The sequence below is a fragment of the Panicum virgatum genome, chromosome 6K (genome assembly GCF_016808335.1).
Source record: "Panicum virgatum strain AP13 chromosome 6K, P.virgatum_v5, whole genome shotgun sequence".
Classification (NCBI taxonomy): Eukaryota; Viridiplantae; Streptophyta; class Magnoliopsida; order Poales; family Poaceae; genus Panicum; species Panicum virgatum.
In genome coordinates, this window is record NC_053141.1 from 34492151 (window position 1) to 34506776 (window position 14626).

Genomic DNA, 14626 nt, shown 5'->3' on the forward strand with positions numbered 1-14626 from the left:
GAGGTTGGGGTGCTCCGTGGGATCGCCCTCAGGTTCTTTGGCGATACGAACCATGAGGATTTCACGGCAGAGGTCTTGAACTTCTTGGTCTTGTTTGCTTGAGGACGGGTCTAAAGGAGTGCTCTGTTGGTAACGCAGATCTGCTAGCTGTGTGGCAGAAGCATTGGGATCTTGTGCCTTCCTGAGGTGCACTGTCCGTCCTTGCGGCGTTGCATATATAATCAGGTTAGGGAGGCAGTCCTGATCGGACTTGAGGTTCTTAGCTGAGTTGGACTCGACTTGTTTACTATACTGGATTAGGTCGTCCAGTTGTTCCTCCGGATCGGAGGGGTACTCGGATTCGGAGTCGGTTAGCCCACCGATTTTTGAGTATGTATGCTTTGGGTGAGCGAGAAGCGGTATGCCCATCTCGACACGGAGGGCGTTCTCGTTCATCCAGTGTAGCCATGATTGAGTAGGAGTTAGCCCCTCAGGCTCCTTAATCCAGGGTTTGTTATAGATTGAGTCGCTGGATTGTTCTGGAGCCTTGGCTTTTCCTTTTTTAAGCTTGGCCAGTTCCCGAAGGGCGTCGGCATGCTCGGTTGGTTTGGCCATAGCGTCCATGAACAGCTCAACGTTGTCTGACCACTCTTCAAGATCGTCAAACGGTTCAAAGTTCTCGAGACCGTTCATGAAGCGATCAAAGTCCTGATCGAACTTGGACTCGACTGGTTTCGGAGTCCGAGTGTGAGCAGGTTTCGGTGAAGGGCTCTGAGGTATTCTGGAGATAGACGGTCCCATCCGAACAAGCCGGGGGTTTGTCTCACCAGCTCCCCCGCAGATTCCTCCTCCCGATTTCTGCTCTTTATTTTGCAGAGTGCTTTCAGCCACCTTAATGCAGTTGGCAAGCTTCGGATTTCCCCGATCGACCCCTGAGAGCATATCACCCGACCTCTTCTACGGTGGGTTTAGTGCTTTAGGGTTCTGCTGTGGCGCAGATGAGCTGAGAGCGGTTTCTGCAAGTTTGATGCAGCCCTCAATTGATCATGAAACTTGATCTACTCCGGCGAGTAGTTCTGAGTTTTTGATCTTCGGGCGTTTGATTGTCTTGAGATGAGCCAGGTATTTTCCAAGATTTTTGGAAAAGTGAGGCTTTTCGGAATCAGAATTTATGTCGAACTCGACCAAACCAGGAGTTCGGTTTTGAGTTGACATGTTTCCCGGATTGTCCGAGTCGAGTTCGGGTGGAACTCTTTCCTCGTCGAGATCCGCGGACTCGCGGATGTCGGCGAGTTGGGAGCGGGTTTTCGATTTAGGCGAGTTAGGCGTGACAAGGTGGCTGGAAAAGCCTCCCGTTCCGTCAGCCGTGCAAGCCCAGGAATCGAAAACGAAGGTGGTGCCTCCTGGCACGCCGTTGGCGTTGCTTGGTCCGGCCATCGAATTCGTTGGTGAACTCACCGAATCCGCTACCTGGCGCGCCAGCTGTCGGTGTTTACCGCCAAGACTGCTCAGGGATACCCTTAGCAGTAGGGTTTGTAGGTAGGGATCGACTGCTCTAGAACTCGATGGTACAAGGAACACAAAGATTTAGACAGGTTCGGGCCGCGAGTTTGCGTAATACCCTACGTCCTGTGTGGTTTGTATTGCCTTAGGTGTTGATGATTGTTTGGAGGGGGTCCCTGCCCGCTCTTATATATCCGGGGGGACAGGGTTACATGGAAAGTCCTAGCCGAGTACAGTTGGAGTCCTACTACAACACAATCGGGTAGTTTCCTTTGTACTGCAACTAGTTCTATGCCTATTCGGGTAGTTGCAAAAGAGGTAAGGTACATCCATGAACTATCTCTTATTTTAGAACATTCTATGTCTATAAGCAGTCCCGTTGTCCCGGGTCTGACAGATACATTCTAATATTAATGTTGTCTTATACTTTGTCAATTGTAGGTCAAATTAACTAGCACGTCTTGCACCTACATTAATCTATTTATGGTGCCTGCTTCGCAGTAAAGCAAATCTCCTGAGTCCTCGCATGGGGTTATGTCGGAAGCCTAGCCAGTTTTTTTTCCGTCAACAAGGTAGTTAAGATATAGATTCAGATGTATAATTAAGATATATAGCCGGTTTTAGGCTAATTCATCATAATGGTATAGAAGGGTAATTTTTTAATTAGAAATAAAGTAAATCCAATGCCTATAATTATCGAGGATGATTAATTGACTGCTAGATATTTTGTTTTTAGAGAACTTATAGAATTTCTCTATTTTTCAAGGATATTCACATAGGATCCTACGTTGCTTCATGTGGAGACCTTAAAAGAAGCCTCCAATTTGTAATAAAAAGTTAACTCCTACTTTACATTATATATTGAGAACCAATGATGAGCGCTCCGAATTAAAAAATTAGATAGGTCAATTCAAAATGTAGGCAACAGAAACCCTAGGTTTGGGGAGGCCGGGGCAATGCACCAAATAAACGGAGGCGGTTGCCTTAGGTTTTGCCTGCCTCAGTTAATGTGTTAACCAAGTCGGTTGCGAGGCCACCATTAACGGCTCTGAGGCATTTTCCAAGCGCCTCGGTTAATCTTTTTTTAGTAGTGCACCCTATGTGCATAGCAAAGGTGCTGTGTGCAAGTCTGTCTATAGAAATTTGGGACCCGATGTGAAATACAAAATGGAGCCCTAAAATCCTCCAAGGAACAAACGTCTATTTTACAAATAAATAAATCAGTTGAATTAGTTGATTTAATTCGGTCGGCTGTGATAAGGAACGCTGCTATCTCACGTTGAGTCTTGCTGAACCTGATCGCCGCTGTGTGCACATAGGAATCTTGATCTTGATCGCTGGAGTGCTGGTGGCTAGCCGCCGGCGCTATAGTTCTGGTGATTAGCTAATAGCGATTTGCTGACTGCTTCCGTCTGCTACGAAGGAAGGTGGAAGAGACGCAGATGTCATAGCAGCGGTGACATTTCGTTAACCGCGAATCTGCGGAACGAGGAATAGAAAGTAATAGACAGAGTATAGGTCTTGGACTTTTAAAATTTGAGGACCCTACATTTTTGGGGACCCGGAGCGGTCGCCCACCTCGGCACCTCGCTCGTGGCTTTCGATGGGCCTAGGTGCTGCCTCCAAGAGAATGCTATAAATAAGGCCACAAGGCATTTCCGTAGAGAGCAGAGCACCATCAGATCCAACAATAAAGCTCGGCCACATCACCGAGGCAACAGAGAGTACGATCGATTAGCAACTTACTGATCGTGCCGATATAAAAGACAGATCGATCGCCAGAACCATGCCGACCTTTCCCGAGGCCTGCAATGGAAAGCAGCAGCTGGTCTGCGTGACCGGATCAGGCAGCTTCATTGGGTCGTGGCCTCGTGGGTGGTGAAGGAGCTTCTCCTGCGCGGCTACCGTGTCAGGGGAACCGCGAGGGATCCTGGTGAGTGCGTGCGTGCATACATTCATGCGCATGGACACATGCAATCTAGATACTACAAGTTTGCTAAGCCTTACATGATCTATCTCTGCATACCATGAAGCGGACAGCAAGAACGCGCACCTGCTCGCGCTGGAGGGCGCGGACGAGAGGCTGTCCCTGTGCCGCGCCGACGTCCTGGACCCCGACCCCCTCCGCGCCGCCTTCCGCGGCTGCCGCGGCGTCTTCCACGTCGCCTCCCCGGTGTCCAACGACCCTGTGCGTACATGCCCACCTGTCCTCAGCAGCTCAGTTTTGTTTCAAGTTTCGACGTCGTCTTCGCCATGGTATCTCAGTTGATGTTGATCAGTATGTATGCTGACGCATGCTCCGTGGACTTGATCCTGAGTTGCAGGAGCTTGTGCCGGTGGCCGTGGAGGGCACCCGGAACGTGATGGTCGCCGCCGCGGAGGAGGGCGTGCGCCGCGTGGTGCTCACCTCGTCCTACGGCGCGGTGCACATGGACCCCAACCGGAGCCCCGACGCCGTCCTAGACGAGGCATGCTGGAGCGACTACGACTTCTGCAGACGAACAGAAGTATGTGAGCAGCCTCCCCTAGCTATGCCCTCTCCCTTGTCGTCAGGACTCCATTTTATTATCATCGTCAGCAGACGCAGGCTCACCAGCACCGGAATGAAACTAAACGTACGTGCAGAACTGGTACTATTGCGCCAAGATGATGGCCGAGATGGCGGCGAGAGAGGCGGCGGCGAAGCTGGGGCTGGGGCTGGAGCTGGCGGTGGTGGTGCCGTGCACCGCCGTGGGCCCGAGGCTGCAGCGGACCCTCAACTTCAGCAACCACACCACGTCGGGCGCTACCTCACGGGCACGAGGAGGACCTACCCCAACGCTGTCGCCGCGTACGTCGACGTCCGCGACGTCGCCCGCGTGCACCTGCGGGCCTACGAGCACGAGGGCCCCGGCGCCGGCGGGCGCTACCTCTGCGTCGGCGCCGTGCTGCACCGCGCCCGGCTCGTCGGCATGCTCAGGGAGCTCTTGCCGCAGTACCCCGTCACGGCCAACGGGCCAAGTAATATGCTAGATCCATTCCATCCCTCGGACAATGATCGAATCTCTTGCAGTGCCACTACCAAGCTACTACATCCATTCCAAATTATTGTTCATTTGACTTTTTTTACTTTAAATTTGACCACTCGTCTTATTTAAAAAATTTGTACAAACAGTACCAAACATAAGTCATTCTTAAAGATCTTATATTGATAAAACAAGCCAAACGTAAGTGATATTTTGCACAGTTTTTTGAATAAGACAAGTGGTCAAATTTAGAGTCAGAAAAGTCAAACTACTTATAATTTAAAATGGAGGGAGTAGCTAGCAACTTAATCATTCGATCTGCTTGCTGGCATCAGCTCATCACATGTGTGGTCGGTGTTCTTGTTCTTCCCAGGTGTGAAGATGACGGCAAGCCAATGGCGATGCCGTACAGGTTCTCCAACCAGAGGCTCAAGGACTTGGGCCTGGAATTCACTCCCCTGGAGAAGAGTTTGTACGAAGCAGTGGTATCCATGCAGAAGAAGGGGCACCTGCCTACCATCGCAAAACAGCCAATAACTGCAAACTTGTAAAGCAAGATCGAGTATATATATTCTGCTGGATTTTGTCAGAGGGAGATCTATTTTACTATGTATACATGGTTTTTCCCATATTTGTTTCATTCACCAAGGGATTTGGGAAGCCATCATGATGTTGTGATAACCAACTTCTTGTTCTTCCACTGTTGTTTGTTGTTTGGCTGAAGTCTGACTACAACCTGTAGGCTTGTTTGTTTCGGTTAATTGTGTGTGTTTTTTTGTGAGATGTCGCTTCCTCTTTTTATTAACAAAATACGTGCAATGCAATGCATATTCTCGAAAAAGATGCTGCCACCAACTTAGTTCAAATCTACAGTACTGATAAAAAAAATGACCATACATGACTATACACTTCTTATAAAAATAGCCGTGTATAAAATCCAGAAAATCGGTGCCTGCCTGGCTGGGTCGCTTCAGCCTGGGCTAATGCTGTCGTGGCCCAAGTAGGTGAAACATTTGAGGGCCCAAAAGCTCAAGTTTAGCCTAAGCATGGAACAAAGAGGGCCCATTCAATCCACCGGTTGCGTTGCGTCTCGGCGAGACGGCGACGGCCGAGGCAGCGCGCGGTGGTCGGCGGAGGGTGCGGTGGTGAAAGCCCACTCTGCGCGGTGGCTCGACGAGTCAACGGCGCGAGAAAAGCGAGGCTCCGGGCCCTGCTCGGACGTCGTCGGCGGAGGAAGCGCGGAGGAGGGGAACCCCGCAGCGGTCAGGCCGGTGAAGGCAATCGCGGGCAGTCAACAGTGAGTGCTACTACTCTTCTGAACTTTTCCTTTCTGATTGAATTACCCTTCCGAGTTGTGAAATCTGGACTTGAGCGCCTGGAAGTGAAAATGAAACCACATTGGTTGCCGTTGTTGCGGATTTGTTACTCATTCTGCGGTGAAGTTATAACGTATTATGCCATGCTGTTGCATCCTGTAAGGAGTCACTGTCCCTTTTGTTTCTCTCATTCGGGCAAGGAGCGAGAGAACTGAAAATTGGATTAATTGGCACAGTTATTCATAAACAGAGGAAGTTGTAATTGGAATAAATGAGGGTAATCTCAATCTATGCAATAAAAAAAATTAGATAAGTATTACTTCCGATTGCAAAGGAACAAATAAAGGCTCATTTCAGATCCAGGAACTGCAAACCAAATGGTGAGGTTACCCATCTGCTTTTATGTGTAATGTGACTATAACTCAGTATATATCTGTGGCCAACCCATGTGCCCGCCACTGCCTGAATCTCTACAAAGTTTCACTCTCTAGTCTGAACCATGGCCTCCATCATTCCTTTGAAGCTCATCTAATTTCTCGAATCCTAATGGTTCACATCTTGTCCTGAAGGTACCCACACATTTTTGGTTTCCAGAACCAGACAAACCAGAAATATGACAGTTGAACTCCTTTTACACTTTCACAGCACAGTGAAATGCTCCAGTGAGTTATGGTTTTAAGATAGCTTTGCGGCCCATATATTATACAGATGCTCCTATGCTTCATGACCTAGAATTGCTGTCTTTCCAAGATGATGAGTCACAGTGGCTAAAAGATTCCCTTGTTTACTGTTGAAACTTTGCTTTATTTTCTATCAATAGAAAGATGAAAGCGGAAAAATTTCCTAGTGCGGAGTAATATCTAATTGCGGCATAACTTTCCTTGTATGGTTTCTTCTCTTTATGCTGGAAAAATGCTGGAACTTGTACCACATGATATTTTCCCATTTGTATGAAGTCCTAGCAACCTAGAATGTCATACTTACGTGTTTTGTCAACATTAAAAATCTTAAAATCTAGCATTGTAATTCTCTGTTTGTGGTTTCTATTGCTATCCTCCAGGTCAGTATGTACAATATAATTGTCTGAAATGGCAGAGAAGCTTGACATTTGAAATCATTGGAAAGGTGGAACTTAAATGTATGAAAAAGAGTAAGTCACCACATGCAATTGTTGAAAATTGAACACTTAGTCCCACCAGGCTAGTTCCAGATGCTCATGGTAAGGGGAAAATTTTTAGCCATGGATAGTGTGGTGTTTCCATCTGAAACAAGTATCACTTGGACATTTGCCAGTTATGTGAACAAATTTTTAAACATAGATCTGATTATTTGGATAATTATAGAGTTACTATAATATACCATGCTAATAAGATACTAATTAAAATGGTAATATTCTAAGGGGGCATGATCCCTAATGGTATTTTGGTAGTATCTACTAGCCTAAGTTTCTAGCTGCAAAAAGAAGTTATCGCCGTATACATGCTTTGCCAATTTAGATTTTCTGCCTTACTGCTCAGGAACAGAATTTGATAACATAATCCTTACCAGAAAACATATGATGTACTACTTTTGAAACTCATACTCTCTCTCTTTTCATAGTAATAAAGACAATCAAGAAATGAATGCTGGCAGAACCAAATTGAGAAAAAAAAATTTGTAGAGTGTCCCTATAATGTAGGGTTAATTTGATCTAGCCTCCTGCAATTTTGCCGGCTTTGAAATTTGCCGCTATAATGTATGAGCATGCTATTTTCCATGATGGTTGCGTTTTGTCCACTAAGACAACTGATGACACCATGATGATGGCAAAGACATCACCCTATTTTAGTCATAACCCAAACCTGCTGCATAAGAAAAGAGAATAAATACTAGTGCAGCAAGCTGTGTTTGAAATACAACTTCAAAAGAAGAAAAAGGAAATACTGAAAACTTGAAGAATCTTACTTTCATGTGGAGGCACCATCTAGTTGGTCCGCAGTACCACTGTCCTCTGTCTGCTTCTCGTCCTCTACCATACCCTCTTCCCCAAATAGATGGATTTCATGCCTTGGACGGTTAGGAAGGAGAACTGCTGCCTTTGTAATGGTGGCCTTGGCAGCCTCCACCTCCCAAAGCATTGCATCCTGACAATTAATGCTGACCCAGAGACATTTGAGAGAGGAAAGGAGGCTAATGCCAAAATCAAAGTCAGTTCCATATGTGGATACTGTATCATGTGCAACGAATCTAAACCAAAGCCGGTTGAGCCTTGGCATTGCACCTGCTTCAAATATCAGGCTCATCATTCTCTTCTTCTTTTTCAAGTACATAGAAGGGCGAAAATGGAAATCCTCAAGACACTGGAATCCATTGGGTTTGATCATGAGTGATTCCTGCGGGTATTCTGTTGTGAAAATTTGGAGACAGCGTAGAGCAGGCAAGTCTTTGAGCACATCAACATCTCCGCCTCCCACTTCTTCTATAAAAATAACTAAGTTGGTGAGTACTGGAAGGTAGGATAGCCACTTTGGGAGCCTAGGGAAAATTGGTCTGTTGTTAGACGTCTGCATATGACATGGATGAGGGCACAATGAATCAAACAAGAAATCCATTGAACAACGTTCCGTTGTCTCAATCCGCAGGGAGTGGAGATTTCTTTCTCCAAGATTACAGAAAGATGAGATCAGAGATTTCTTAAAGCTTCCTTCACCATTAATTGCATTACCACCACACCACTTAATACCAAGAACCTTCAGCTTGGTTAGGTTTCTTAACTCCTGCACAACTTCTGGGGAGTTTTTGCTGGCATCCAACATTGAAAGTTCCTCTAGAGCTGTCATGTCACCAATCCCATTTGGCAATCCTACACCATTAGGGACAGATAGGCGCACTAATTGGTGTAGTTGAACAATAGTTGCTGGCAGTTCTTTTATTCTGGTAGCTCTGAGATCGAGTGTTTGCAAATGTTGTAACCTTCCAATTTGCATTGGGATCTTACCGATATTGCTGTTATAGAGACTTATATACCTCAAGTGGCTCAAACTTCCAATATTCTCAATGTCTCTGTCCTCTAAATTAGGACAATTTTGTATATCTAGGACCCGTAAAATATGAAAGTTCAAGAGAGATGGTATCTTTCCAACATTACCAAATACAGTAAATGACCGAACTTGAGACAAGCTGTTTGTCCCTAACAAGAGACATTGTGCTTCACAGTTTCCCTGGAGTGAGAGACGCCGAATTTTGTTAGTCGAAGATGTCAACTTATGATCATCCATTATAGTAACAAAATTTTCTTTAGCTGCTAATGATATAATAAGATCAAACATTATATCATGTACCCGGCAAGCTCTTGGCCTTCCACTATAGTCAGTGCCTACTGGTTCGATCATGTTTCTATTGATGAGCTCGCTGAAGTAGTTTTCTGCAGTATCCACTAAGTTTTGTCCTTGTTGTTCTGCAATAAATCCTTCGGCTATCCATTTCCTTATTAAACACAACCGGCCTATCACATGATCTTCTGGAAATATACTTAGATCCAAGAAACATATCTTCAAATAGTGGGGTAAATCACAATAGCTAAGAAACAATATCCTTTTAACAAGTTCCAGCTCATGATCTTGCTCAAGTGCAGATCCAAGAGAATTCCGCACCCTCTCCCACTCGCTTTTAGAGATTGGTTTAGTTGCTAATAGGCTAGCAATATTAACGATAGCTAGTGGCAAACCATGACATTTCCTTAGTATATCATCAGTCACTTCTTTCAATTCAGGAGGGCAATCATCTTTGTGGTAGAAGATCCTTTTCAAGAACAAGCTTCTTGAGTCGTCACTATCAAGGGGCATCATACGGTAAACATATTCTTTGTGTGGAAAGCTGCAATAATTAGCAACATCTTCAATTCGTGTAGTTGTGATTATTTTACTTGCATTATTGTTTTGGGGGAAAGCACATTGGACTTCTTTCCAAGCTTGTTTGCTCCATAGATCATCAATTATGACAAGGTACCTATCAGGCAATTTGGTGAAGAAGCATTGCATTAGTACCAATCCAAGGAATGTGTCCAATCACCATTGAATAAATAAATAAAACTTGATGTAAGGGTAGATAAGGAACTATGGATTCGATAAATAGCATACTGCTATACAGGCATACATGAGCATCCTTCAACAGACTTTAGAAATCTACATTTTACTGCTACAACTCTAAAGACACAGATCCTAACGCCTAAACAAATGCTGCCACTTAGCCAACAGGGCATTTGCAATAGTGTGCATATTATTGGGAAGGTACATTATCGAGTAGTACCAAATCCATTACTTGAAGTGTGTGTCTGTGTGTTTGTGGTTAAATGTGTGCTTTAACAAATTTTTTCTGTGGACCTGGTCTTGAAATCTGAATGATGTTTCCTGTTTTTTTCTAAAAAAGTAGTTTGATCTAGTAACTGCTCAGTGTTCTGCAGTAAACTAGGGGAAACTCAATTGAACCTGAATATCTTGTTTCAAGCACGATTTGTATCTTTCTTTATTTTTTATCGCCAAAAAGTTTCTATGCAGGGAAAAAGAATCTATATATCCGTTTCATTTTTTAAACTTTGATTGTGCAATGCGCTTACACACATAAGTGAACTGATTACACAGAGAAAGGTGCTGAGCCAGAAACTCGAATTTTCCTTGAGGGGGAGACCTCCGTCCCTGCAAATATACTATAATATAAACACATGTTTCTTTCATGCATTATTGCGTACCTTTTATTCTGAAGATAGTCCCTATTCATTTTCACAAGCTGTGGATATTCACATGTTTTGGGATAAAGATTTTCCTGCACCCTCGCAATGTCTTGATTTTGATCTTCTGCAATCGGGCTACTCTTAAGAAACTGCAGTAGTGTGTCACTGAGAATCTTATTGACATTAGGGCTTCGGGTCATGGAGACAAAGGCGGTGCAGTCGAATTGACTTCGAACCTTTTGGAAGACCTGATTAGCAAGTGTTGTCTTGCCTAATCCCCCAAATCCAACAATTGAAACAACCCTACGCTGTGTGTGCGAACTAATGCTATCAGTGAGCCATTGGACAAGTTTGTCAATTTGGCCATCTATACCCACAAGTCTATCTGCCTCCTCAAAGAGCGCAGGCAACCTGGGATCTATTGTTATGGACTTTGGAAGTAAGGTGGATGGATCAATCTTATACCTTTTGCGTCGATCATTAACCTCTATCACGCGTTCCTTCAGCTCATTAATCTGAATACTGATATGATAATGTGCTTTCAGAGTGATGACCTTGCTTATGATCTTCTGAATGAACCCATTGCAGGTTGCAACACGGCCAAGGTGGTGCATGAAGATGTCAATGCAATCCTCAACATCATAGGACAGCTCCCTCAACTGACCCATCCACTCCTTTACTTGCGAGTTTGCTTCCTCCGACTCCGACACCATCTCCAGGGCGGTGCTCATGCTGCTTAGTTCATCCCGCAGAAAGAGGATCTGCCGATGCACACCTTGGATGTTGGCATCCTCCCTCTCCAACATGCTGCCGAGCCTGCCGAGGAGGGGGTTCATCACCCCTATCAGAGCACTTGCTGTCACCCCAACCATCTCTCACTGTGCACGCTACAGAAGTTCGCAAGAAAGTTGCTGCAACGGATCGTACTGGGAATCTGGGATGACGCTTGGATCTCTTATATTCGAGCACTCGTCTGATCAGGAAGTTTCGCCCATGCCACCAATAGGGGCTTACCAGGGCATATGTTGTCAGAGTGGTCGTGTAGGACTTCAGAAAACCGCTAGAAGTTACCTTACGAGTCGAGGCATTTTAAAATGCAGCATAGCTTGTTCTACGCGATTGCTACACCAGATCTGCTATCAAAAACTACTCCATGTTTGCCCATATGCATTTTTAGAATTCGAGTAGTTAGTCTTTCTTGACTTGACCTTTGATGACTACAGAACTATCTAGATCACTCATATGTGTGCAAATATTATTAAATTTGTAATGGCATTTAGCATACAGTGTTTCATACCTTGAGCTAGCTTTATTGTAATATAGGAATTTATGTTCGAATTTGCTTTAGCGAAAACCTTGTCTTGTGGCAACTCGAAAACATCATATTTGAGCAGGCAACCGAAGCGCGAATATCATAGATTTTGAAAAATGCGAAGCCTGTTTAGGTGACTCCAATCTACTGGTCTTGAGGTTTTCTAGATTGCCTAATCTACCGGTCTTAAGTCAGCTTTTAAAAGTCATGAACTGCCCCTTTCGATGCTCCTGCTGGTGTCTATGGGCTGTAAAATTGGGCCACTTGACGGAAAAGGGACACCAACCCAGCAAAGACTGCATAGGTGATTCCCGTCACTAAGCGGACTAGCGGAGTATGGTATTGGCAAAGAGCAATTGAATAGTCTGAAACAGCCGGATTTTTTTTTATCACTGAATTGCATGTCTGTTCTGTTGGATTGGTGTGAAAACTGCACACCAATCCTCCAAAGACTGAAGGAGTCAATGGCACCTTTAGGTGTTAACCCCTGTAGAAAACCAAAGTCTCAAAGGACTTCTAGACCTTTGCCCAATCTACTGGTCTCAAGATCAGTTATTGCCAAAGGATGCTAGACCAACTGGTTGAAGCACTTAGGCAGCACCCCACAAGTCTGGGGTTCGAACCCCGTGTGGGGTGAATTTCCGGCTGTGGGGAAAAAATCCCCCTCGTTGGCGCAGCCAGGTTTGAGGGGTTTTCTTGACCGAGAAACCGATTGCTTCCTCAAAAAAACAGTATGCTCAAAAAAAAACTTCATGCTGCTTGTTGTTAAAAAAGACTTCCTCAAAAAAATTCAACCACAATTTGTTTAAAAAGATGTCATTTTGATTCAAAACCAACATACTACTTGGCACTATCGTGTGGGGTGAATTTCTAGCTGTGGGGGAAAAAAATCCCCCTCGTTGGCGCAGCCAGGTTTGAGGGGATTCCTCGACCGAGAAACCGATTGCTTCCTCTTAATGAAATTTATTATACTGGTCTGGTTTAAATTTGAAAATACATTATATTATTTGAAAAATACTACAAATAATAATGTATAAACAAGAAAAATAGAAACGATGTTGTTCAAGATATAAAAAACACAGATGAGTACATCTAGATGAATAATAAAATGAGAAACAACGTGGTATCCATAAATAGAGTACAGAACTAATTGCATGTCACTTTGGTTGTTTGAAATGTCAATCAAATCCGGCCAGAGGGAATTCTTGTTAACAGAGGATTATATTTTTCCTGGTGGTGTTGTTTACCATTGATATGTATCTGTTGGAGGAACAGGCGATCGACCAAAATGCGAATGTTCTGCTTCGGACACTGAATTGCGTGTCTGCTGACTTGGACTGGATGGAAACTGCATACCAATCCAGCGAAGACTGAAGCAGTCAATGGCGCCTTTAAGCCTTTTAGGTGATTCCGTCCTGAAAACCAAAGCGCACAAGTGAAGCTCTCTAGAAGAATGGAAATGCTCCACCACGTAATTTACACAAGGTGTAAATTTGGGGCTGGTTAGGCCTCGTTCGGCACCACAGGATTGATGCCGGGTTTGTTTTCCACCCAGGCCAGGATCAAGTGAATCCGGCCGTGTCACTAAATCCTGGCCAACATCCATTCCTGACCAGGATCAAAGTCACAACGAATAAAAACATGCGTTCGGCAGCACAGGGAACAAAAATAAGGCTTTAACAGGATTTCAACTAATCAAATTTTAGCAGCACCTACTTGTTCGACATCCGGCACATACACAATTTACCAGCAGCAACTCGTCGAACATACAAACTTTCCCCATCCGGCACATACAATTCCTCTGTAGCTTTTGAGATCAATTCCTATCTGGTTTTCTTCTTATCACTGACTAGCAAGTATTCATGAGGAAATTACGACTTCCCCATGGACCCAAAGCATGACCAATTCATTAATCCAAACTGTAGAAACAGTGATGCTGCAGATACAGGGAATAAACAGTACGCTTAAAAAAAACTTCATGCTGCTTGTTGTTAAAAAAGACTTCCTCAAAAAAAAAACTTCAACCACAATTTGTTAAAAAGCTAAAAAAGATGTCATTTTGATTCAATACCAACATACTACTTGGCACTATCGTTTTTGTTCCATGTCATTTCCCAAAGATAATTGGTTGTTATCCATCATTTCGCCCCATTATATAGTTCAGCTCAATTTTTTAAATGTGTATAGTTCTAGCATTTTTCATTAAATTAACTGCTGAAAAGAAAGCCTTTGTAGGGTTTGAAAAGAGTCCCAAGGGATCCCACTGAGTTCATATGATCAATTTAATACCTTCCTTCTCAATAAGTGATAATGAATTGTATTGGTTGTAGTCTCAGGTTCAATATTTCCTCACTCAGAGCCTCAGAGGGCAATGTTCAAAAAGAAGAAACTGGAGTAAAAAAAAAAGAAGACCCGCTCAAGCCTCCCCCTCACCGGAGGTGGGGGGTCGACGGCTGTTGCCGTCGGGATGGTCCCGGTCGGGGCGTGCCGAGGTTGTTTCAGGCCATGTGCCAGGACGCCGCCTCAGCTGATGCAGTGCGCAGGCGGGCTTGCAATGCCGCTGCTGCCAGCGGAAGCACTTGTGCTGATGCAGAGGTCCGATTTGCTGCCGGCGTCAGGAGCCAAGGATGCAAGCGACTGCCCTTCTCGAATTCGGCGAATTTCACATCGCCGGTCATGCGGGAAAAAAAAAACAAAAGGCAGAGCAGTTGGCCCATTTTGTCCAACGCATCGTGACAGAGGTAAGGCGCTTGCTATGAAATACCTTGTCGATTGAGATTCACCTTGAATTTGTGAATCATTT

General features: G+C 44.7%; 1 protein-coding gene and 1 pseudogene across 1 annotated transcript; one reads left to right on the forward strand and one right to left on the reverse strand.

Annotated features, from left to right (window-relative positions):
* The first annotated feature begins 3170 nt into the window (after positions 1–3170).
* On the forward strand, positions 3171–5148 carry LOC120712310 (annotated as a pseudogene).
* Positions 5149–7749: 2601 nt separating this feature from the next.
* On the reverse strand, positions 7750–11840 carry LOC120713418 (disease resistance protein RGA5-like). Its single transcript, XM_039999386.1, has 2 exons — positions 10530–11840; positions 7750–9790 (listed from the first exon to the last, which is right to left on the reverse strand). Exons 1-2 carry the CDS (start codon positions 11381–11383, stop codon positions 7750–7752), a joined length of 2895 nt encoding a protein of 964 aa, XP_039855320.1. The 5' UTR covers positions 11384–11840.
* Positions 11841–14626: the final 2786 nt, after the last annotated feature.

Excerpts from the sequence above, each read along its gene's own strand:
- LOC120713418 (XM_039999386.1), bottom strand. The coding sequence starts at position 11,383 with ATGGTTGGGGTGACAGCAAGTGCTCTGATAGGGGTGATGAACCCCCTC. Across the intron at positions 9,791-10,529 it reads GACTATCTTCAGAATAAAAG|GTACCTTGTCATAATTGATG; the intron begins GTACGCAATAAT and ends ATTGCCTGATAG.